At 58.5% G+C, this 23,019-nt stretch overlaps 12 protein-coding genes across 12 annotated transcripts; 5 read left to right on the forward strand and 7 right to left on the reverse strand.

The window, feature by feature from the left end:
- Nucleotides 1-3,353: 3,353 nt before the first annotated feature.
- On the forward strand, nucleotides 3,354-5,461 carry MKK02DRAFT_37715 (uncharacterized protein; the record flags this gene model as incomplete). Its single annotated transcript, XM_053089756.1, has 6 exons — nucleotides 3,354-3,377; nucleotides 3,451-3,459; nucleotides 3,511-4,463; nucleotides 4,512-4,770; nucleotides 4,826-5,101; nucleotides 5,156-5,461. 6 exons carry the CDS (start codon nucleotides 3,354-3,356, stop codon nucleotides 5,459-5,461), a joined length of 1,827 nt encoding a protein of 608 aa, XP_052944616.1.
- A 343-nt stretch (nucleotides 5,462-5,804) lies between these two features.
- On the forward strand, nucleotides 5,805-6,547 carry MKK02DRAFT_37716 (uncharacterized protein; the record flags this gene model as incomplete). The annotated part of the gene is made up of 2 exons (XM_053089757.1): nucleotides 5,805-5,978; nucleotides 6,038-6,547. 2 exons carry the CDS (start codon nucleotides 5,805-5,807, stop codon nucleotides 6,545-6,547), a joined length of 684 nt encoding a protein of 227 aa, XP_052944617.1.
- Nucleotides 6,548-7,175: 628 nt separating this feature from the next.
- On the reverse strand, nucleotides 7,176-8,005 carry MKK02DRAFT_27976 (uncharacterized protein; the record flags this gene model as incomplete). Its single annotated transcript, XM_053087450.1, has 3 exons — nucleotides 7,176-7,226; nucleotides 7,303-7,648; nucleotides 7,734-8,005. 3 exons carry the CDS (start codon nucleotides 8,003-8,005, stop codon nucleotides 7,176-7,178), a joined length of 669 nt encoding a protein of 222 aa, XP_052944618.1.
- Nucleotides 8,006-8,189: 184 nt separating this feature from the next.
- MKK02DRAFT_27977 (uncharacterized protein) lies at nucleotides 8,190-9,574 on the forward strand (the record flags this gene model as incomplete). Its single annotated transcript, XM_053087451.1, has 4 exons — nucleotides 8,190-8,200; nucleotides 8,252-8,331; nucleotides 8,527-9,225; nucleotides 9,294-9,574. The coding sequence occupies 4 exons, from the start codon at nucleotides 8,190-8,192 to the stop codon at nucleotides 9,572-9,574; spliced, it is 1,071 nt and encodes a 356-aa protein (XP_052944619.1).
- A 429-nt stretch (nucleotides 9,575-10,003) lies between these two features.
- On the reverse strand, nucleotides 10,004-10,444 carry MKK02DRAFT_37718 (uncharacterized protein; the record flags this gene model as incomplete). The annotated part of the gene is made up of 3 exons (XM_053089758.1): nucleotides 10,004-10,017; nucleotides 10,098-10,352; nucleotides 10,387-10,444. The coding sequence occupies 3 exons, from the start codon at nucleotides 10,442-10,444 to the stop codon at nucleotides 10,004-10,006; spliced, it is 327 nt and encodes a 108-aa protein (XP_052944620.1).
- A 351-nt stretch (nucleotides 10,445-10,795) lies between these two features.
- MKK02DRAFT_37719 (putative mitochondrial phosphate carrier protein) lies at nucleotides 10,796-12,268 on the reverse strand (the record flags this gene model as incomplete). The annotated part of the gene is made up of 6 exons (XM_053089759.1): nucleotides 10,796-10,860; nucleotides 10,921-11,216; nucleotides 11,287-11,577; nucleotides 11,625-11,740; nucleotides 11,796-11,901; nucleotides 11,949-12,268. 6 exons carry the CDS (start codon nucleotides 12,266-12,268, stop codon nucleotides 10,796-10,798), a joined length of 1,194 nt encoding a protein of 397 aa, XP_052944621.1.
- A 650-nt stretch (nucleotides 12,269-12,918) lies between these two features.
- Nucleotides 12,919-14,286, reverse strand: MKK02DRAFT_27979 (inorganic phosphate transporter; the record flags this gene model as incomplete). The annotated part of the gene is made up of 6 exons (XM_053087452.1): nucleotides 12,919-12,983; nucleotides 13,036-13,331; nucleotides 13,377-13,667; nucleotides 13,713-13,828; nucleotides 13,874-13,979; nucleotides 14,039-14,286. 6 exons carry the CDS (start codon nucleotides 14,284-14,286, stop codon nucleotides 12,919-12,921), a joined length of 1,122 nt encoding a protein of 373 aa, XP_052944622.1.
- Nucleotides 14,287-14,691: 405 nt separating this feature from the next.
- MKK02DRAFT_27980 (uncharacterized protein) lies at nucleotides 14,692-15,299 on the forward strand (the record flags this gene model as incomplete). The annotated part of the gene is made up of 3 exons (XM_053087453.1): nucleotides 14,692-14,773; nucleotides 14,826-15,120; nucleotides 15,179-15,299. The coding sequence occupies 3 exons, from the start codon at nucleotides 14,692-14,694 to the stop codon at nucleotides 15,297-15,299; spliced, it is 498 nt and encodes a 165-aa protein (XP_052944623.1).
- Nucleotides 15,300-16,700: 1,401 nt separating this feature from the next.
- Nucleotides 16,701-17,286, forward strand: MKK02DRAFT_37723 (uncharacterized protein; the record flags this gene model as incomplete). Its single annotated transcript, XM_053089761.1, has 3 exons — nucleotides 16,701-16,935; nucleotides 17,027-17,088; nucleotides 17,137-17,286. 3 exons carry the CDS (start codon nucleotides 16,701-16,703, stop codon nucleotides 17,284-17,286), a joined length of 447 nt encoding a protein of 148 aa, XP_052944624.1.
- A 167-nt stretch (nucleotides 17,287-17,453) lies between these two features.
- Nucleotides 17,454-18,140, reverse strand: MKK02DRAFT_27981 (uncharacterized protein; the record flags this gene model as incomplete). Its single annotated transcript, XM_053087454.1, has 1 exon — nucleotides 17,454-18,140. The coding sequence occupies one exon, from the start codon at nucleotides 18,138-18,140 to the stop codon at nucleotides 17,454-17,456; it is 687 nt and encodes a 228-aa protein (XP_052944625.1).
- Nucleotides 18,141-18,650: 510 nt separating this feature from the next.
- On the reverse strand, nucleotides 18,651-20,452 carry MKK02DRAFT_37725 (uncharacterized protein; the record flags this gene model as incomplete). The annotated part of the gene is made up of 3 exons (XM_053089762.1): nucleotides 18,651-19,636; nucleotides 19,702-19,901; nucleotides 19,959-20,452. The coding sequence occupies 3 exons, from the start codon at nucleotides 20,450-20,452 to the stop codon at nucleotides 18,651-18,653; spliced, it is 1,680 nt and encodes a 559-aa protein (XP_052944626.1).
- Nucleotides 20,453-20,820: 368 nt separating this feature from the next.
- Nucleotides 20,821-22,974, reverse strand: MKK02DRAFT_37726 (uncharacterized protein; the record flags this gene model as incomplete). The annotated part of the gene is made up of 1 exon (XM_053089763.1): nucleotides 20,821-22,974. The coding sequence occupies one exon, from the start codon at nucleotides 22,972-22,974 to the stop codon at nucleotides 20,821-20,823; it is 2,154 nt and encodes a 717-aa protein (XP_052944627.1).
- Nucleotides 22,975-23,019: the final 45 nt, after the last annotated feature.

Here is a 23,019-nt window from a genome sequence, read left to right on the forward strand (position 1 = left end):
TCGCTCCTCCTCAGCCTTGCGATCCGCGATGCTCTTGATACGCTGCTCCTTGGTCTGCGCCCGACGCTCTGAAGCAGCCAAGTCCTGACAATCAGCTTTAAGCCTACCATTTCACGACAGAGACTGACCTTCTTGTACGCAGAAGCAGCGAGCTGGGTAGACTTGACCTGCCCAACCGTAGGCTTGACCCCGAGCGCCTTGTTGGCCATGGTCGAAGCCTGGCCAAAGAGGCTCGTAGCAAGGGAAGCGGAAGAGGTGGCCCGGCTGATCGTACGGGGTGAGGCGGCACGGCTGGAAGCAGGGTACTCGACCGGCTCCTCCTCTTCCTCCGGATCAGACGAGAGCACCCTCGAGCCCTTCTTGGGCACGGATGCATCATCATCGTCAATCTCGATAGCGTCCGACGCCTTGTTTCCGGTCCGACCAGGGGAGAAGACGAGGGGGCCACGGGTTGACTGAGCAGGGTGGGCATGAGAGGTAGAAGCGAGTGACGAGCCATTGAAGAGCTTGATACGATCATGTATCGTCTGCCCCGTTGGCTCCATAATGGACCCGTCCAGCCCTCGAGCAGGTCGGGTGATTTGCTGCTTGGGCGAGGAACGGAGCTGGCGCTGCGAGTCCCCAGCGAGAGCAGCGACGGGTTGAGACCGTGGTGGCGTCCCCTGCGGGGTCGTCGACTGGAGGTGCCGGGGAACGCGAGAAGGTGTTGACGATTTTTGGGAAGTAGGTGCCGAGGTCTGAGTGTTGGCTGGAGCGGCGGGGACCGGCTTCTCTGGCGAGCCCAGGTCCTCCTCTTCCTCCTCATCAATCTCGATCGACTCGTTCACCTCCTCCTCGTCCGTCTCCATCTCTCCAGCGGGCTGAAGATGGGCCTCTTCCTCGTCCATCTCCATGTCCATATCCTCCTCCCCTTCAGACCCCTCCTCCGCCTCCATCTTCTTCATGATCTCGCTGAGGTCCGCCTGGGCTTTCCGCCTCGCCTCCTCTTCTTCCTCCTTCTCCTGTTGCGTCTTCATCTCTTCCGCATCCTTGTAGCCCACCATCCCGAGACCCAAGCTCCGGCCGAGCGAGTTGCCCAGACCGCGCAAAAAGCCGGCGCCTGTTCCGGCAGTCCGAACAGGGGCGGATACAGGCGTAGCGATGGACACCGAGAGAGCGGCCTTTTGCTTGGCGGCGTCTTTGGCTTGTTGGCGCTCGCGCATGTCGTCCAGGGCTTTGGTGACCCGGTCCATGCCCGATGCAGGCTTTTCAGCGCTTGCGGTGGCGATAGATGGGGCGAGGACGGTCGGCTGGGCAGGGCGGATGAAGGATTCTTGCGAGTATTGTCGATCGAAGGAGGGTTTAGAGATAGGAACTACCGGCGCGGCGAGAGCAGGAGGAGGTACCGCCTTGACCACCGCCACTACCGGTGCAGAAGCGGCAACGGGAGGTACAGCCTCCACCCGAGCCATCTTCTCTGGCCGCTTCTCCTCGTCCTCTGCCCCCTCGCCTTCTGTGACGCCCTCGCCGGACTTGCGCTTCGCCAGCACACCGGGCTGTGCCAGACTCTTCCGCATGGTGGGGTAGTCGGCAGTAGATAGACGCTGCATCCCCGCTGGAGCGACAGAGGTGCGATTTGTCCCGTCCGAGGTGCGCTGTTGCGGCGCAGGATGAGGAGTGGCGGCTCCGAGAGCTTTGCTGAGCCATGATGACCGGACCTGCTTGGAGGAGACGGGGGCGGCGGTGGTTGAAGGGGCGGGCTCGGTAGATTCCACGGGTAGGGAGGGGGTCTCGAGGGGGATGGTAGTGAGGACGGGCTCGGGGATGGTAGTGAGGACGGGCTCGGCAGCAGGTTCAGTAGGTGCCGGGATGACAGATGCAGAGGTAGCGACGGCCGGAGGGAGTGAAGCGGGTACGGCCGGCTCCGGGCGAGACTGAGGGATAGGACGAGAAGGTGCGGAGGGGAGCTCAGAAGTAGGGATGGTGATAGAAGTCCGATTCTCCTCCGCCTCGGCGATGACAGAGAGGTCGACCGTGCGAGGGCGAGACGGGCCGGATAACGAGGTCGGCGTTGCTTTCGGAGGAGGAGCAAGTATCTCCTCCTCGGCTTCCTCCTCGATCCCCTCCATTGCTTCTTCCTCTATAGCCCCGTGTGTCTCGTGTTCGCCTTCGCCTGCGCCACCTTCCTCCGGCATCGGCTGGGACTGATCCTCCACCCCCACATTCAGCGCCTCCTTGATGACGGCGACCTCGGCAGGTTTGGGGCTGGGAGCAGGAGGCGCCGACCGTTCCGGGGATCGGGGTGGTCTGGGCGGTGTGAGTGCAGCAGGCCTGCTCGACGCCGGCTTGCTCCCCAGCATACCGTCCCCTCGACTCGAAGCGGACGTTGAGATAGCACTGCGAGAGCTCGTAGAGGTCTCCGCGTCGGGTACCGCATTCTCCTCGTCCGGGTTCTTTTTGGTCCGGGCCTTCTTGGCTGCTGGTTTGGCTTTCGCCTTGTCCGCTTTGACCGGGATAGGAGAGTTGGCTTTGTTGATGGGGCTCTTGGCAGGAGAGGCTTGGAACAGCCGGCCGGGGGTGGTATTGAGGGTGCGACCGCCGAGAGGGGAGAGAGGTGCTCGAGCCTGAATACACGTCAGCTCTAGTCGCCGTCTAAAATCGCCCGGGTCAGGAGACTCACAGAGTTAGACTTCTGCATAGGGCTGCCGAGTAGCTTCGCATTTGCGAGGGTGACCTTGGCTGTACGGTCCTTGACCGCGGTTGTGATGGTGCGGGTCTTCTTGGTGGTGTGGGTTCGAGAAGGCGTTTTCATGAGCTCGGTAACGGGCAATCTGACAATCAGCTCGTTTATCCTACCCAGAAAGGTCGAAACTCACCTCGATCCCGACGCCTGGTTCTCCAATATCCCCTCCAGATACTCATGCATCCACGTATACCCATTCCCCTGTACGAGCCCCTCCAAACCCCCCATCTCCTGCTTCGCCCACCCTCTGAACTCTGAGGACAAATCGCTCGCATACGCCTCAAACGAGGTGTGTTCGGTTTTTCTCGACATGGCGATAAATAGTTCTCGGTCCTATACGGTCGTGGCTGTCATATGTGGTCGAGATGGGTTGGAGATGTTAGTAGGCAAAGCAAGAACTGGATGTATAGAGGAGATGGTTGAACGAGATAAACAAGTAAATCAATCACGTTCAAGTCATTTGGTTCCGTCCTCACCCAACCTTGGACCACGTGTAGAGTTGTCAACAAACCGTCCGACCTCTCCTGTCCAGCGGGGACTATGCACCTGCGTTCATACATGCACCAGTACCTATACCCTTGTCCGGCCCTGCGTCCTACCAGCATATTGTAGGCGAGATACAGAGGGTATAATGACAGACTTCTTGGGAGCAAAGGTGAGTGGATGAGCCGCTTGGAACGGTCGATGTGTCTGGGCTAACGCGCCTGCTTTCTTTTGAATCCCTACAGACCAAGAAAGTGAGTGCCTCATACTCAGCACAGCTAGCAGAGCCCATGACTGACTCCCAGGTCACTACGTACGGTCGACGTGGCAATCGAGTCAACGTCATCCCCATCCACCATGATCTATCCCCAGTCCGGGCCGCCCGCGCCCTTTCTGACTCCCCATCCCCCACCACTCCCCTCCGGCGCCCTCCCCTAGGCTCCAAGCCGTCTCAGGACTTCGGCAACATCCCACAAGCGATATCGCCGATCGTAAGAAAAGAGGTCAAGGCAGTCAAGGCGGTGGTCAAGCCCTCTAAGGAAGCCATATCAATCGACTCCCCTCGGCTCGTCCGCCGCATACATCGACCCGGTCGAGCGGTGATCCCATCCACGCCATCCAGCTATGCCCCCACCCCAGCTGCGAAACCTCCACGGACGATGTTCGATTGCGTGGAGCTGCTGTCCACCCGGAAGAAAAGGCCAACAAGGCTAGGCAAGAGCCATCTCGGACGGTACCGGGAAGATACGGAGGATGTGGCGGAGGGAGTGGGGCGGCTCGGCCTGAGAGAGCGTCCGGTCTCGCCTGTCTCCGCTATCGCTAGCACCTCGACACCCACCCGTATCGCCTCTCGCGCCGAAGAGGACTCCGCTTCACTCCCTTCGCGCCCTTCCTCTACTCTGCCCCTCATCATTGCGGTCCCCACACTCGAGGGGGTCTGCTCCAGTCCGGATGTCAACACCTTTGACCATATCCTTGGTATCGCCTCATCCATCGGAACAAGCTCCACCTCTACTAGTTCCTCTTCACCGCTCATGACAAAGGCTGGCGAGGCGACCTACTCGGAGGTCTTCTCCGTCACCTCGGGAACGGAAGGGCGGATTGTCATGAAGGTGATACCGATCACTAGGGGCGCGCCGGTCACCCAGGAAGGGGTCGACTCTCCATACCAGTCTCCGGCGGAAGACGTGGCCAAGGAGGTGGAGATCACCAAGCGGATGTCCGGACTGGAAGGAGGTGGCTTTGTGACGTTTTGTGGGTACGTCGCCTCGCTCGTACATCTAAGCACTCAAGCTAACCCAGGCAGAGCATACATCGTACAAGGCACCTACCCCCGCCATTTACTGGCAGAATGGGACGCCTATGCCGACTCTCACGGCACCGAAAACGTCCGCCCGTCATGCTTTGACAAGACGCAGGAGTATGTGGTCATCTTCCTTCGGGATGGCGGAGCCGATCTCGAGGCGTTTACATTCGCCAAGAAGACAGGATGGGTGCAGGCTGCGGGCGTGTTCTGGCAGGTTGCAGATGCGCTGGCCAGGGCAGAAGAGTGGGCAGAGTTCGAGGTGAGCTTCCTTGTTCCCGCGCCTCCATTCTGAGAGGGGTGAAGCTGATATACAGCATCGGGACCTACACGAAGGTCAGATCCTCATCGAGACCTACCCATCCACACACGGCGGCTCAGATCCGCTCGACCCCTCTACCTCAGGCGTCAAGGCTACTATCATCGATTTCGGTCTCTCTCGACTCCGAGCGGCGGATGAAGCGCGGGTCGTGTTCACACCTGTACCGGATGACGTGCTCGAAGGGGAAGGGGAGCAATGGGATGTATATCGGGCAATAGATAAGCGGATCCAGGGGGACTGGGAGGGATATCATCCGATCTCGAATCTAATGGTCAGCTACTCAATGACCCTGCGTCGATAATGGGACCGTGAGCTGACTTAGCAGTGGCTCCAATACATCCTCAACCTCCTCCTACTTCGTATCCCATCCCTCAAGCGGCCAAAAACAAAATTTCCACCTCCAGCCGCTCGAACACGTACTACCGCTCGCGTCATCGTTTCCGCCCGAGCCCGTCCCAAGGCTGTCAACGCGGACCAAGAGAGGTCCGAGGCGGCGTATCAGCAGTTGAGCGGGGCGAAGGAGGCGGTCAACTCGGCGTTGAGCACGAGAGGTAGAAAGCCAGTGGCGGGAAAGATGGGGTCGGCATCGGATTTGATGGGCTGGGCTAGGGGGCGGGGATGGTTTGCATGAGTTGCGGTAACTGGGATACTGAGTGAGTTCTGGCAGACTGAGGTCGTCGAGAGTTGAGCTGAAGGCACGCAGGCTTCTTGTTGGGCTTGGGTAACAATGAGCTGGGAGGGCTGATGACGAGCGACTCCAGGGGGAGCGTCATGCCATACGTGCAGCAGATGGTACGGGGATCTCACCTTTGAGGCAGATACGCTGAAAGGATAGTCTGCTGCGAAACGGCGAAGGCACCAGGCCGCGCCGCTGCAGTCGCCGTTGCCCAACAATCACTCATCACGCTCTCACTTCACCTTCCACCACTAATCACCACGCACTGATGACTGACTCTGGCACCCCAGCTCAACCTATGCTTCAATTTGACACAACAATATCCGCGCCACCTATCTCCCTCCTCGACCTCCCCCACGAGCTCCTTCTGGACATCATCCGGACTCATCTCGCTGTACCCGGACCCACACCTCGTATCGTTTTCAACAGCCCGCTGACTGCTGATGCTGCGCCGCTGAAGATGACATGCCGCGTCAGTCTCGCTACTCGTTACTCCCTGTCCAGACCTGCTCTTCTCAGCTGATCGTCCAGAGACTCAAGTACCTGACTGAAGATGTCGAGAAGGGCAAGAAGGACCCAGTGAGCTCAATCCTATACGATGCCCTCACTCCCCTCGCTCAGCTCCTTGACCTCCCTCTCGAGGTCCACGCTCTCACCAGTCTCTCAGGCCTCCTCATCTCGGCTCTACCGGCTGCCCTCTCCATCCATACAGCGCTTGACAGTCTACCGACATTCGCGCGGTGCCTACCCACCGATACCATTCCCCGGCGAGAAGCATGGACCGTCCTCGTCCCGCCCGATATGTCGTTCCTCGAGATAGAGTACCGGCTCATGGGCTTGGCGTGTGATCTTTACCGTCGTGTGATGCGATGCGCGACGCCAGTATACACTGCGCGGATCATGCTAAAGTACGATCCGGAATTGATGGGTATGGAGGCGAGGAGGGAGCTCACGGATGTGATACGGCAGAGGATGATTGGGTTGATGGGCGGGGATAGGGTGACTACTGACTACAAGTCTACTATTTGTGTTGATATGTGAAAGCGATGGCAAATGGGCTTTGCAGTAAGAGAGCAATATGTAATCATGGATGAAACAGTGGGAGATCTTGTTTCTCAATTGCGACCGGAGAGTAGCGAGGTTCTCTCCTGGACGTGCTTGCAGCGCAGGGTCAGAGAAGTTGTCTTCAGGCATACTCCTTTCCTTACAACCCCTCTGATGTTCACGTTGACCTTACGGCGCTCATCACCGGTACAGAGGCGAACTGGCTCACAGTCGGATGTTTGGCAGGGCAAGCCCCTTGCACCTGTCATGTGGCAGTGACAGAGGCCTGTGCAAAGCATGGAGACCTCGGGAGGAGTGGTGGATGTCCCGCTTCGTGTCCTTGATATGTACTTGGCGACGCGAGTTGGGTTTTATCCGCAGCAGTACATCGACTGTACGACCCCGTTCCCGCAATGTCGAGCGCCTAGGACCGAAGCTGGTTACTATCGTGTCTGCTCAGATAAACTTCCAGGCAGCAATGTGCTTGAGCGTCAGAACTCGCATTCGAAGTGGCGGCGGTGAGTAGATGAGGAGGTCATAAGTGGCAGAAGTAGCTAGCCTGCATGCTGCACCTAGTCTCGTTTGACCAGCCGTGACTTCCAGATGTAGAGCTCAAGCATATAGATCAGTCAGAGGCTGGCCACGCGAGACTAGCTGCACCGTGATATCCCACAGTCTACAAAGTGTTATATCGAACCAGGATCTTAGCGCTCTCTCTCAGAACTGCACGGTTGTGAAGCTTGTGCACTCACTGCAGCCACTCTCACTTCGACCCATGGAACGCTGCGCTTGACGCACGGGTACATACAGCAAGGATCCACTGAAGAGTACTTGTAGAGCGCCTTCTCTGCCTCGCACGTGTCCTCTGTTCGCGGTCTATTCGCATTTCGCCCGATCCAGGCTGAGAATGGCGTCCAGCCCGAGCCATCACTGGGATCTCCCGCTCGGCTCGTACTTCGCTTGGTAGCACGAGCCGCATGACGCGCTGCCACCTTGCACTTTGCCTTCCACTTTCGGTAGCAAAATAGCCACCGACAGCGATGAGTCACACCATACCTCGTGATCTCCTTCCGCGTTTCAGGCACAACAATGACGTCACTGTATGTTTCACATGACTACCCCAAAGAGGTTAGCGCTGCTCAAGCTCGTCATTCCGCACGAGAAAGTCTCTACTTGCATCTACATTTCTTCAAGCCGCGGAGAATTTGAGCTGGCGATCGTGCAGCCGGAGGAGACTTGACTGCTGCAGAGTTCGAAGAGCTCCAAGCGCGGCTGAACAAAGGCGAAATAACATGGCATGACGTAGCTAGCTCGAGCTCTGAAACAAGGCCCTCCGCTTGGCAGAGGCACAGGCACTAGATTGCACCGCAACGTGCATGTGACTCCGAGGCCGAAGCGAGCTGCATCCACCGGCCGGCCACCCCGCTGCGGAAGGGACGGAATTCCGCTGGCCATGATGTCATCGCTTGGAAGGTACCTTTGGTTCAACTTTGCTCTTGGACCTTCTCTCGCCTTCCCTTTCTCATCCTATATAAAGCTGCATCGTCTGCCACTCCCCCTCTCATCCATACTTCTCTCTCCAACCACCAATACTACAACTACCACACTTCAACACATTTCTCAAACCCACACTTTCAACATGGCGTTCAAGTAGGTCTCCCTTCTCATCTTATACGACATGGACCCAGGCTGACCTCCCAGCAACAACAACACCACCTCGGCCGCTGTCCCCCACAAGCCCACTATGGGTGAGAAGATCTCCGGTACTGTCGACTCCTTGAGTAAGTTACAGGTCCCTCGATGTTTCTCTTGCTTCTTTCCCTATATCTCTCTACGACAGGTCTCTGCCATCTCTTGCCTGTTTTCCTATACCTTCCTACTACAGGTCCCTCGCTTCATCTCTTGCTCCTTTCGCTCGATTCGTCTCTTGCTCCCTTCTTTATACCTCTCTACTTGAACCATGGCTGATCCCACAGTCGGCAAAGCCACCCACAACCCCACCAAGGTCGCCGAGGGCGAGGCCAAGAAGACTGGCGAGCCCCTCCACGGTGTCCACGCCGGCGCTTCCGAGGCCATCCACGGCAACAACCACGGTTCGGGGCTCACTGGCAACAACAACCACGGCTCCGGACTTACTGGCAACAACCACAACTCCAACTCGGGCGTCCTCGGCAGCAACCACGACAACCACAACTCGGGCGGTATCCTCGGCGGCAACCACAACTCCAACACGCACTCTGGCGGCCTGACCGGCAACAACCACTCCGGTACCGGTCTCACTGGCAACAACCACTCTTCCAACTCGGGCATCCTCGGCGGTAACAACCACAACTCCAACTCGGGCGTCCTCGGCGGCAACCACAACTCCCACACCGGCACTGGCCTCACCGGCTCATCCCACACCGGCGGTCTCACCGGATCGCACAACGACCACTACGCCGGCGAGCATACCCACGGTGCTCCTCTCGTCGGCGGTGCCCACACCGGTCAGCACCATGACTCTGCCCTTGGCCATCACTCCCACTCCACCACTGGCGCTGGCGGTCTTACCGGTGCTGGCTCGCACAACAACCACGGTACCCACGGTGCTGACCACACCCACGGTGCCCACGGTGCCGACCACCACAACAAGCCCACCATCGGCGAGAAGATCTCAGGCGGTATGGAGTCAATGGGTGAGTTGCCTTTCTTCACCTTCCTCTACCTGGAAATACAGCACTTGGGAATACAGCTCACCATTTAGTCGGCAAGGCCACCAGCAACCCCGCCAAGGTTCACGAGGGCGAAGTCAAGCGCACCCACGACCCCATGCACGCCCAAGCCGCCGCCGCCAACGTCGGTACCGACTCGTACGGCAACCACCAGACCGGCGCCCTCGCTCCCGGCCAGCCCGGCTCCCACACTGCCGGCGGTCTCGGCCAGAACGCCCAGACCGGTTCCGGAGCCTTCCACAACAACCCCAACACAGTCGGCAACAACAACACTGGCGCCTTCGACAACACCAACACTGGCAACAGGTACTAGGCGTTGATCAGGGGAACATATATATAGGAGAAGAAGTGTATATACAAGGGGGAAATCAAAAGGGAAATAGCAGTTAACGACCATACACGCATTGTCATGAATTAGCATATCGAGCTCGCTTCTTATGCTTTGGCTGCATCTGGTTGCTGCTAATCTAGCTACTAAAACTTAGTCTCGACCGCAGACCTACCTATGCGGCTCCCGAAGGTAAGACAGTGTACAGTTGCTAGAGATTTATTTGAGGTGTTGAGAGGATTCTTTGATGCTGCCCCTTCTTTTGCCTCTCTCTCCATGATGCGAGACTACTAAAACTAATCGATACATGTCTAACATCAACGGCCTGACCTCTTGGGTCCGCTCCCTCTCGCTGGGGTTCTCGTCTGTGGTTGCCCCTTCACCCTGCTCACCGCCTGTGCCTTCTGTCCAGACTTATCCGCCGGTCTCTGTACTCCAGCTCCAGCCCCCATGCCTGCTACCCCTCTTTGCGTCGCAGCATGATGCGCTAGGGCTGGACGTCTCACACCCGGCCCCGCCCCTCCCCCGGGACCTCGATCCATCCTCTGCTTATCCCCTCTTGTCGCCGGTCCCGCTGGCCCCGTCGTCGCCAACCGAGCATACGGCTCGCTCACCCTCCTGACTTCTATATCCGCCTCCCCGTCCCTCCAGTGACCCCTGGCCATCCGGCCGCCTTCTTCCGTCTCGAGCCGGGATTGACGGTTTGCATAGAGGCAGAAGATGAATAGGAGGATGATCAGGATGAAGAAGATGCTGGATGCGCCTGATGGGTCAGCTGAGTAACAGGTGGGACGTACCTAGGACGCAGATCTGGGTCACCGTCAACTTCTTTTTGATCTGCTTTATGGTCTCCATAATCGGGGCTATACTCGTATGGCCGCCAACAAGTCTACCGCCATCGTATTCGTCTCTGGATGAGCGCAGCTGATCGGAGTGCAAGAAGTCAGCGTAAGAGCAGTAGCAGTGATATGTATCCACTGTTGATAAGTGATGAGTGAGCTATTAGCCCAGAATCGCACTTCCTTTGTCGATCACCTCCCGTTCAGACGGACCGTTTGGACTCCTTGCGGTGTTCCTTTCCCGCCTCCCTAGCGCGCATCGGCGGGGCTGTTACGAAAGGTCAGCTGGTCGACCCGAACGGACCACGCTCGGGTCGGGCAAGCAAAGGTGATCCATCGACGCATCGTAGCTTGGATGAGAGCGCGTCTACTTCGATATCTCGACACCGCCCGTCGCATTCAAGGCCTTCTTGATATCCCCGTAGATCATGACTGCTCGTATCAGCCCTCCACCCTTACTCTCGCTCACGGCCATTCGTACACGGGACTCACATTGCCCAGCACTCAAAGTTCCAATCATTACCAACCTCGCACTCATACCCGTAAACAAACCCCTTACGCCCAACTGGCTTGCCATACTGACCAACCTCGACGTTGTGCTCTGCCCTGGCGCACCCTTCGCTTTGTTGATCTTGGACAGGAGCGTGTCGGCCGGCTGTGAAACGACAGCGGCCGCCATTCCGCCGATCAGGCCCGAACCGAGGTTGACGGCGGTGGCTGTTCCGCTAGACAGCGATTCTTTGGTTTGGCCCATGGTCTGCAGGATCCGTTCCGAGGCCAGTTCAAATCTGAACATCAGCTCTAGCTCCATCGGGTTGGGGCTAGGTCATCAGGTGAGTGAAGGGGGAAGCGACTCACACGCCAAATTTGACCATCGTATACGGGACCTGCTTGAACAAGATGGGCCCAAAGCCCGCATAAAACGCCGCTGGACCTTCTTCTCTCAGAATCCGCCCGAACCCGCCCACAAGACCATTCGCGTAGCTCGGCTGGGAGACGAGCCTGATCCGAGTCGCCTCGAGAGGACAGAGAGCGATGTCCGCAAAGAACTCGGCGATACCGCCTGTGACGAGGTAGATGGCGGTACGGTATTCCCGGGCCGTCTCGAGCCCGAGGATGTTGACGGCTTGTTTTTTCCAGTATTCGTATCTGCATGTCAGCGACAGACCCGGGGGAGAGTCAGATCGATGGCCTACCCGCCGAATTTGAGAGCGCCTTGAATGGAGTAACCGACGATGGTAGGGCCGAGACCGGTCAGGAGGGCGCCGGCACCTTCTGCGGCGACAACTTGACGAAAGGCAGTCACCATTCCCTTAGAAATCAATACGGTCTCGTTTGATACCGCACTGCGCTTACATCAGACATACCCGGTTGTACACCTCGGGCTCGAGCTGGATCCTGGTCTTGATGACGTCGACGGGGGTGAGGACACCGTGGGTGATGGCACAGCCGAGCGCACCGGCAACGGCGAACCTAGCCATCAGCGTCTGTTCGTATTTCCATTGTCTGAGGCAACTCACCGGGAGTACAGATCAATACCGGTGGGAGGCACGCCGACGGCAGTATGAGTATCCGCCCGGATATGATCGGCTCTGACCGCAGCGAGCTCGTGCTGGAGGTGATCCTCCCTCGCGACCGCACCAAGGGCGAAGATCCGGTCTCGATTGAAGACCTCCTCAGCTCTGAGCTCGGCAATATGGTGACGGAGGTGGTCCCCCTTCACCTTGGCATCATGGGCGGACACCCGGTCTTGGTCGATGGCTTGATCCACCCGGTCACCTATGCTCGGAGCGAAGAAGGTTTGGGTGGTCGCAAAGAAGGGGTTGGGGCGGGCGCGCATAGTGGAGGGAGGTGGAGGGCTGGCTTAGTAATGAATGAGTATTCAAGATGGTCAAGGTGTACGAGTATAGAATACAGAGAGTCGAAGCAGATGCTTACAGTCAGTCAAGGACGGGCGACCTGTGCTGCTCCTGCTTATTCTCGGCCTCGGAGCTCGGCTCCTCGGCTTCGAGAATTCGAACGGAACTCGGAGCTTTCAAGGCGCTCCGCGTTCGGCGGTCAGACCGACAATGCCTATGATGTATCCGCGCCATTCTGCTCGACAGCAGCTTTGGCTGGCGACCGAGAGCATACGTTGCGCACGGCCAGAGGTTGGGGAAATGGACGATATATCAGCTGTGAATTCATTGAGAGAGAAGGTCAGAGAGAGGGAAGGCGGATAGTTGACGGCAATGGGGTCAACCCCTCTTAATAAGCATGTCCGGCGTGCCGCTGGCCAACAGTCTCTCTCTAATCTATCATTGCTTTGCGCAAGCCGAGACCCAGACCGTAGCAGCCTAGCCACGATAGCCAACCATGCCGATGATCTTGAGCACACTACCAGTAATGACACTACCGTACACTGCGGTGGCCCCGCTACGTTTCTGTTCACCTTATCAGACAAGCAAAGGAAATCCATCGAATATAAGCGAAAGAGTCGTAAAAGCGCATCTATTTGGAGATCTCGACACCGCCGGTCGCGTTCAAAGCCTTCTTGATGTCTCCGTAGATCATGACTAGTGTCATCAGCTTTGGCTTCACGCGTCTTGATCACAGCCAAAAACTCACATTGACCAGCGGTAAGGGTACCGATCATGACCAACCTGGCGCTCATACCGGTGAAGAGACCCTTGGCGCCGAGCTGGCCAGCCATGGTTACGAGACGCGAGGTGGTAGACTGTCCGGGCGCGCCCTTGGTCTTGTTGATCTTGGAGAGGAGGGTGTCGGCGGGTTGCGAAATGACGGCGGCAGCCATACCGGCGATGAGACCGGCACCGAGGTTAACGCCGGTGGCGGCACCACCGGAGAGGGACTCCTTGGTCCTGCCCATCGACGAAAGGATCTGCTCGGATGCGACCTCGAAGCTGGCGATTAGCCAAAGCCACATTCAAGGCGAGACCGAGACTTACACGGCGAACTTGGCCATGGTGTAGGGAACCTGCTTGAACAGGATGGGACCGAAACCGGCGTAGAAGGCAGCGGGACCCTCTTCCCTCAGGATACGGCCGAAACCGCCGACGAGACCGTTGGCGAAGGTGGGCTGCGAAACGAGACGGATACGGGTAGCCTCGAGGGGGCAGAGGGCAATGTCGGCAAAGAACTCGGCGATGGCGGAGGCACCGAGGTAGATGGCCGTCCGGTTTTCACGGGCCTTCTCGAGACCGAAAGTGTTGATGGCCTGCTTCTTCCAGAACTCGTAACTGGATGTCAGCTGGGCTATCTGCGAAGAAGGGGGAATAGCTCACCCTCCGAACTTGAAGGCACCCTGGATAGAGTATCCGACAATGGTGGGGCCGAGACCGGTCAAAAGAGCGCCAGCACCTTCAGCGGCAATAACCTGACGGAAGGCAGTGACCATTCCCTGCAGATCAGCAATTGCCCCGCATCAGAGGATAACTCGACGTACGCGGTTGTACACCTCGGGCTCGAGCTGGATCCTGGTCTTGACGACATCGACGGGAGTAAGGGCACCGTGGGTGATGGCACATCCGAGGGCACCGGCAAGGGCGAACCTGCAACTATCAGCCTCCAAGCTCCCATTCCTCACATTTTCGGACCGGGGCCGACTCACCGAGCGTAGAGGTCAACACCGGTGGGGGACGCGCCAACAGCGGTGGAGGCAGCACCCTTGGCATCGGCGACCTTGACGCCAGCCTTGTGCATGAGGTTGTCGCCCTTGTTGAGGAGCTGGTCGGCCTTGGCCTGAGCCTCGTGGCCGTACGCCTTGCCCTGAGCGATGGCGCTGTCGACCTTGTCCCCTACGGAGGGAGCAAAGAAGGTCTGGGTGGTGGAGAAGAAGGGGTTTGAGCGGGCGACCATTGTGTATGAGAGAGTGGTGTGTGAGTAGAAGGTCTACAGTTACTTTTGAGTGGAGGAGGATAGATAGATAGCAAAAGTTAGAGGTCTGGTCGTCGGAACGGAGAAAAGAACAGGAGCAGAGGCACGGAGCATTTCGGAGTTACTCCCGAGTGTGGCACTTTTGCCGCAAAGCATTATGTAACTGCCTTCTGCCAAAGGAGCAAAATCAGTCACGGGTAGGACAGGGTATGACGTCAATGCTCGCCCTGACTTAGACCATGCGGGGTACTGCGCAGTCAAACCATCAACAGCTGTATCAAGCAACCGTTGCCACTCCCGCTCTCACGTCTATACTTCATCTTAACAACAATTAAGACAACTCTCTTCACCTTCCCCACCCCACCAACCAAAACAAAAACACACAAAATGCGTTTCGCCACCGTCCTCGCTCTTCCCGTTCTCGCCCTCGGCGCCTTTGCTGAGAACGCCCAGGTTGACAAGCGTCAGCGTAAGTCCCTGACGACAACCATCACCGCAGTCGACCAATGCTGACAGTGCAGTGGGTTCAGTCCTCGCTTCTGCTACATCCGCCTTTGGCGTAGCCACATCAGGCGCAGCCGGTGTCGTCTCCTCCGCCTCGTCAGCTGTCGGCGTAGCTACCTCGGGCGCTGGGTCCGTCGTAGGTGCCGCCTCTTCCGGCGTGCTTTCCGTTGCCTCTGGCGCCTCGTCGGGCGTTGCCGCTGGTGCGTCAGGTGCCTCCTCGGTCGTCAGCGCCGGTGTCAGCGGTGGTGCCTCGGTCGCTTCCGGTGCCAGCTCTGGTGTTGCGGGCGGTGCATCCGGCGCTAGCTCTGCCGTGTAAGTTACACCCTTCAATCTCATTGTTCCAAAAACGAACGATTGCTGATGAGCATAGCGCCTCCGCTTCGTCCCGCGCCGCTGCCGGCCAGGTCGCTCCCTTCCCCATGTCGGCCGTCTGGACCGCCGCTGTCGGTGCCGTCGGTGTTGTCGTCGGTGCCGGTGCCGTCTTCGCTTAAGCCTTGGCTTTAATGCGAGCAGTAGGGGGAGTCGTTGAGAGGGAGTGCAGCAGCAAAGACCGATGTAGCCCAAGCAAACATACATGTAGATATTTGCAGCCTTGACCTCTCCTTGACTACGGATCCATACAACTCGACCGTCGGCGGCACGTATTTACCGGACCAAATTTGGCATTTCTCACATGACAATGTCCGCCGCACTGCCCCGCACATACCGTTCTATGATATGTAGAGCTCCTGTGGCTTGAAGTATGGGCTGCAGCTCATGCATGGCTCATCCTAATTCCGGCACCGCTGTCGCCACGCCAAGACCACTGACGTCATGAAACGACCGAAGATCAGAAAGAAGTTTCAGTCCAGCCATGGGCAGACTAGGCGACGAGCATCGACCTTGAACCGTACCACTACTCTCGCCGCTCACCCTTACACAGAAGCACCTACCCGTACTCCAGCTCGTTGCATCATGGCCGCCATTCGCGCACTGGAAGAGTGAGCCTGCGCCCCTTCCTAGGAATGTCAAGGCCCAAGCTGGCGCCCAAGCTGAACCCTGTAGGAAACACTGGACTCCTACCCGCAGTCAAAAGATAATAGCCTCGATCGATGGGTTCTGTATGTCCTCCTTCTCCTGACTTCAAGGACAAGCTAACAACCCAGTTGGTAAACTCATGAACAACCAAGCCCGGATCCTCGAGTCCCGAACCACCCGCGCTGGGATCCCCTATGGCCCCGGAGGGCCCGTCACCCCACCTGCATCCTTCTTCAAATCCCAGCCCCCAAATATCGGCCGGTCAGACTACGCGGCTGCCAACGCCGGGAATGGTGGGTTGAGCACAGCGTCGTCCAGGACTGCCACGAGCGGAGTGGAGGGCCTCGGAGTCGGAGCCAAGTCGGGAGAGAGCAAGCATGTGCATGGTGCAGAGACGGGGGTGGGCGGGGGTCATCATGGTGGGATGGAGGGGACGGGACATGGCCGGCAGAGGAGCAAGATCTCGGGGCAGTAGGCGCTCAGTCTCGCGTGGAGGGGAGAGGGACGTTCTGATGTCCAGCGAGGAGGGGCCTGTTCAAATTTCACTTATAATCGGTCCCGATGTCTCCAGTCTGAGGCGATTCTGTAGCTGTACCTGTATCCTACGCTCATGTATACCTCTTATAATGATCTCTTACTAAGCCTGTTCGCTCCTGTGCCTCCTGGCATACCTGGTCACCTCGCCCCGTGAGATAGCCCTTGACCCCTCCCTTGATATAGTCATATAGAGTGCCTTGACCTACCAAAATTTTGTTCCGCTCAGCCAAAAAGTCCACCTCCAACCAAGCTACACAAGTGAGTTACTGAGTCGACCACCTCCCATAGTATTCTCAAATTGACCTAGAACCAGCGCGCCTCCCTCCTTCTATCTCGCCATGCTCCCCTCCCTCCGCGCCTTGAACGCCGAAGCAGGCCCCTCCCGCCCCCGCCCACCCCCTTACGTCCCCCGGAACGTCGAACGGACATATACCGGGCCCGACCCCGCCTCGCTCCCTCCCAAGCGTGACAGATCGCAAGCGGAGAAATACTTTGCGAGGGTGTCGAATGAGAATATACTGCCTAGTAAATGGAGTAAAGTGATTGGGATAGGAGGCTGGGTGGTGGGTGGATGTGAGTCTTCCACAGCTGTCCTAGAATGAGCCTGTGAGGTGGGGGAAGTAGGCGGGCGAGTGAGTCAGTGGAGATAGAACTGATGAGGTAGTTGCGGTAGTGTATATGGCATTATATGCGGACTTTGGAAAACATGAGCATGTCTTCTCACCAGTAAGCCCCATATCTGTGAGCTGGGGGATAGGGAGCTGACAATGGCAGCTGAGACGAGCGTTCAAATCATACACCCACGACCTGGACACGCTCTCACCGGCTGAGCGGTCTGTCCTGGGTATGGACACTCCACCTCGACCAGCACCCAGTGGCCTATCAGCGAGTCTTCGCGAACCGACCAAAAAGCCACCAACATAGCCCTGGCTCTTCGGAGCTCTCCTTCGGTCCCCTGCAGCCCCTATGGAGGAAAGCCGAAGCTATGTCCTCATAAGAAGGTATAGAAATCTAGATGATACATGCAGACTAGCTCAAGCTACATACGGATACTCTACTGTCCATCCTCCTCTCTAGGTATCACACAAGCTTCAAGCCCAGATCCCCTTGATCGCCTCACTCCCCTCCTCCGCCGCCATCGCCCATACGTCTTCCCCAACGACCCCGTCCCACTCTCCCGCTGTACTGATCATGACTGTCCCCACTCCTCCCACTCCGCCCTCCATGCTCGCGCGCAGACTGAGGAGGGCGGCGGAGACGACCATCCCTAGCACGACCCAGGCTACTAAGCCCGCCACGGTCTTGCCCATCCCTTTCACCGACTTCTTCCCCTCCCTCGCGTCCTCCTGGATGAGACTGCCGCCGAGCGACAAGGGGTGAATAGGGGTTCCGACCGGCCCAGCTCCCAAGCCGTCCCGCCTACAGTCGCGCTGCCGCAGTGTCCGGCTCCCGGCGCGGACGAGCGTATCGGGCCGTAAAGACGCCGAGGGCGTGGGTGTAGCTGAGGGACTAGAAAGGGTGTTGATGATGGTGTATCGGGCGCTAAGGGCCCCGGCGGCCGGGCGCGCAGAGAAGGGGTTGGAAGGTGAAAAGTAAGGGGAGGTGGAGAGGGCAGCGGAGAGTCGGGCGCGGGGCGTACCGGGGGATCGGGGGAAGGCCGGGCGGCCAGAGTGCGAGTGAGGTTGAGAGTGGGGATGAGATTGGAAGGGAGAGGGAGAGAGGGCAGGGAGGAGAGTAAGGGGCAGGTAGGCCGTGTTGTCAAAGGCAGGGGAGAGCATTGTTGTTTCGCTTAGGCTTAGGAAGATGGCGTAATGGTGGAGTTGTAGCTGTAGAATCGTCAGGTGCGAGATGATGTTCGATGAGAAGCAAGGATATCCTGCATGTTATACATCTCCCCAATCCCTCTCTGACGCTCGGCGCCCGCTTGGCTCGAACGGTTCGAACGACTCGATCAATGGCTGGACGGTCGACAGGATGAGACATGTTAGTGCGCGGTGGCGGGGTGAGCTAAATTGCGCCGGTCGGTCATTTTGCTGCAACAACTCAACAACCCAAGCGCACTGTCGGCGAGCTGCGAGACATGTCTGGCTCCGTCGCTTGGTACTCGTATAGTTGGTGCACTGTATGATGCAAGTGTTTTACTGCCTATACTTTTGCTATGTACTTCTGAACTCGGCCCCGTCCTGATCACTGCGAGTATTCCCCCGACTCCCCCCGGAACTTTCTATGTATGTATGCTGCTCCCGCATGCCATCTGGTCCCCATCCTCCTAATTTACCCAAAGCCTCTTACTCCCTCCTCGTCCACACATCCCCACTCCCCGGCCGGCTCACCGCATCCTTCGGCACATCCAACGACCCCACTCTATCCCTGTCCCTCCACCCCGATCCCGCCCCCGCGAGCGGCTGCATGAAGCTCGGCGCAGGCGGGAACATGATGACCCTCGCCCCCGGCATCCCCGCGCGCGTCACTTGGCTGTATGCCGAACGCGAGCTGGTGCTGCTATCAAAGGACGAGATGGACGACACCGAATCGCGTACGTTGGCCTTTGCGCGGGGTGGAGAAGCAGGAACGAAGCCCTGTAATCGGCCAGGTTGGAGCGGCGTCGTGCCCTCCCGCTGCCGGTCGGATGGGGACTGGAAGGGGTTGGTATAGGTGACGGGAGTGGTCTGGCGGCTGAGATCGGGGTTAGCGAGCCGAAGCTCAGTGTGGCCGGTAGGAAAGAAGGGGTTGATGGCGCTTCCGTCTCCGTTGACGTCGCTGGGGGTCTGGAAGGAAGGAACGGGGCTATCGTGGAGCTGAGTCTTGGGTCCGAGGTTGTTGACATTGCCGCTGCCTTTGTTTGGGCGATGAGGGGGAGAAGGGGTGAGATCGCGCGATCCAGGAGGGGAAGTAGAGGGGAAGAAGAAAGCTTCGTATGCCGAGTATCCGCGCGTGGAGGGAGCGGTAGGCGCTTGGGCAGCAGCCGTGGTGGATGCGACGCCGACATGAGGCGGAGCAGACCCATCCCATCCCCCTCTGGTAGGCATGGCGGGGTATCGACTATCCGACCCGCCAGGTCCCAGTCCCTTCTCCGCGTCCACCCCAGCGCGTGCACTGGAGCCGTACGATGCATTGTCCCGATATATCGACCGGTCGTGGAACGACGAAGAGATGTCCCGGTCGGCGACGTCGATGAAGGAGGGGATGGGTTGGCGTTTATCGAACCGGCGTCGCTTGGTACAGCCCGAGAAGCGGATGACGAGGAATGTAGATAGGATAGCGATGAAGATGCCTGTACTGTCAGCTGTTATCTATTCTAACTCACATCATGAGTTAGATGAAGATGGCGAAGCTCACCTGCGATAGAAACAGCTGTGATACCGAGCGGGAAAAGCTTGTTCTCGGGATTGAAGATATTGACGGCCGGAGGCGACTCAATTCGCTCCATCGAGACCATCGAAGCTGAGGGAAGGGGCGAGAAGAACGGCGTAAAGGTTGACGTGGTAGTAGACAATGTAGGCTGAGAGGACGAAGTGTTGAGCCCAGAAATGGCAGATCTGAAGTATCAGCTCGGACTTCAAGCGGCCGACAATCAAGGTGAAGCCGGAACTGACGCTGGTGGAGGCTGAAAAGAGACCGTCTGGACCCGCCCCGCGGACACCCCAAACTGCGACGGCGCAGGCACCACCGCGCTCTCCACCGCCGCCACGATCGCCGACGCACTCTGCCCTACCAACACCCCCTGCCCCTGGGTGATGGCGCCCACAGTGATTACCCTGTTGCCGCCCTCCTCACCACCTGCGCCTGCTGCCAGCTTGGAGATGTTGGGCGCGACGACCGACCGAGCCTCCGTAGGGAGGGCGACGCCGGAAAAGGACGCGCTCGGACTTGAGCCGGCGATAGCGGCGCTCGAGATCGTGGATGATGCTACTGGTGATTTACGAGGATCGACCAAGGAAGCAAGCGCGGCAGATGTGGAGATGCCGCTGCTCCCCACCGCGGCCGGCACGACGGGGCTCGAAATCGCTGGAGGAGAAGTAGAAGTAGAGGCGGTCGAAAGACCTGCACCTGGCAGGTCAGCGCTAGAAAGGGGGAGAGCACTGCTCATTGTAGATATCTGCGCCGGGCAGTAAGGTAGATGTGACCTGCACGAAAGAATAAAGGGAAGGGGCGGGGTGAAGGGAAACGAGCGGGATATGGGATGTAAATGTAATCGGAATCGCCAAGGATGAGACCACTCACTGTAATCATCATCATAAGCATGTAGACTGGGCTACAGCTCCACTATACGACGGTCGTCGATGTGAGGTGAACTCGCGCGTCGTTGGCGGGCAAGATCTGAAACATGATTTCGGTCAGCCGAAAATGGTCCTTTCGGTACCTTGACGACCGGTGCCTGAATATCGTAGATCCCGATCCCGATCTCGGTCTGCGCGTCATCCGGGTTCCTAGTCGTGCGTGGAGCCGGACCACCGGCTACCTCGATCGTGATGATCGAGCGCCGGATCCCAAGACGTCCAGAGCAACAGCCGTCATCCCGCCCAGTCCCATTGCCTCCCTCGCCTGCTGGATGACCGCTTCCACCTCATCCTCCGATGCCTCCCTTTTGTCTTTGATTTTCAACTGCGCAGCTATCGCCCGCCGCATCAGTCGCTGCAGCGCTGGAAGAAGCAGGGCAGCCTCTCCGGACCGGTCGGCTGCGCCAGCTGGCCCAAAATGACGAGTAATGTCCGCGCCGTCCGTGACCGCCTGTTCGAGCTGGCGCCTGGGCGAATTGTCGTTGACGAGCCGAGCAAAAGGACGCCCGACGGGAAGCATAACTGCCTGGCTATGCGCAGCTCGATCGTCCCGGAGCAAATGTAGCTCCTGGGAGACCCTGTCCCAGTCTTGCAGACTGAGGCGGTACTGCCGGTCGCTAGTGTTCGTGAGATCCGAACCGCAAGATTCCGGGATTGAGAGAGAGACTGATATGGGGGCGGTGAGCCGCGGTATGACCTCGCCAAAGATCCGCAGACCTCGCACAGAAGCCCTGACGAGGCCAGCAGCGACGATGTCGAGCGTCCGACCGGTCGGTACGACCCCAAGCGCCCGGTCGCCCGAGCTGCACTTATGGAGCGGGGAGAACTGCTGCAGCAGAACCAGTGCCGCCGGGAGGTCCAGGACGGTGGGACCAGGCATGTGTCCGGGCGGTTGATGCGAAATGACAAACACCTCAGATAAAGCCGCATTGAGGGATTGTTCATCCATGTTGGCCGGATCCGATAGGAAGGAGCGTAAGAGTAGCCGCGTGGGAGACCTAGAAGTCCGCTTGAGAAGGCGGAAGAGAGCGGTATAGCTTGACGCGTCCGGCCGAAGATCTGGAGCGACCTGGACGGACGTCTCTAGCGGGACACGAAGATCCGGCGTGATCGCCCCAACGATTGCCTGCCTCCGAGCCGCCATCCCCTCCTTCTCTTCGGACGATAGCGCCGCCCCATCCCACCGCAATCCCGATATCGTCTCCCAGATCCGCTCCGCCCTCACATACTTCCCCGCTACTCGCTCAGCCGACATCCACGTGTTGAGCAGCTCGACCGGTACCGGCGCGCCTCGGAGTGTCTGGACCGCATGAAGGACGATTGTGCGTGGAACGGTAGAGTGCTTTTTGATGCGGGTGGGGTTCAGCTGACGGCGAGGGGAGGTTACGTCCGGATAGTTGGATTCGATCCAGTGGGACAAGAGCGAGATGTACGGCCGTACGATCGCCTCAGGAGTCGGCCCTCCTCCCGCATTTCCCGTCTGAGCTTGCTGCGCCCACACCGCCGCCTGAATCTCCGGCAGCCTCCTGATCCCCGCCCTCAGCTGCCCATCCGCCAATAAAGCCCCCATATACACATCCCACAATTCCAGATCCCACTCTTGCATCGGTACCGCCTGACCTCCGTACTTGTGCTCCATGCACCCCTTGATCATATCCTTGACCTCGTCCGCGGGCGTTTGGGCGTGCTTGACAGTCGTGCTCAGGATGAGCGTAAGGAGGTGCTTGTCGTACGTTTCGGGGAGGAAGGGGAAGATGGATGCGACGGTCTCCATAGGTGAGGAAGAAGGGAGGGAGAGGGCTTGTTTGAGGTAGATAGTGAGGACCTGTGCGGAGATAGGAAGACCTTCGGAGTGTTGGCGGTTGACGAGTTGATGCACCGCTGCAAGACTGGTGGGGGTGGGGTGATGGAGGAAGTGGTAAATGATCGCGGTGTAGAGGCTGATCCGGCGCTCCTGATGCTTCTCGACATCGCTAGATGACGAAGTGCACAGATCATCATCCAGCAGAGCCAAAGCTGCCTGATATGCAGAAGCAGGGTCCGCCGGAGAGGTCGACGCCCGCAGTCTCGCCTTGACGGCGGAGATCGTGAGCTGCAGATGATCCCGCCTCATCGACGCCTCCTTACGCGCCCCGCGGAACGTGTATGTCTTTCGCTTGGGTTTAGCAGGTTCCTTGTCCACAGGCAGAGCAGAGGCTCGAGGCGGGAGAAGCGGCGCCGCTCGTGAGGGCCGTCCGAAGCGGACCGATAGGGGCGGGAGGTACGGCTCCAGCAGTCTCTGCACGGGTGGCGGGATCCACGCCGAGCGCGAGGCTGTCCGAAGAGCCGCCATACCGCTTGCGGGGCCAGCGTATGGAAAGATTTAGGCGATGATGTA

The sequence above is a fragment of the Dioszegia hungarica genome (assembly GCF_025882075.1).
Source record: "Dioszegia hungarica strain PDD-24b-2 chromosome Unknown MKK02contig_11, whole genome shotgun sequence".
Lineage (NCBI taxonomy): Eukaryota > Fungi > Basidiomycota > Tremellomycetes > Tremellales > Bulleribasidiaceae > Dioszegia > Dioszegia hungarica.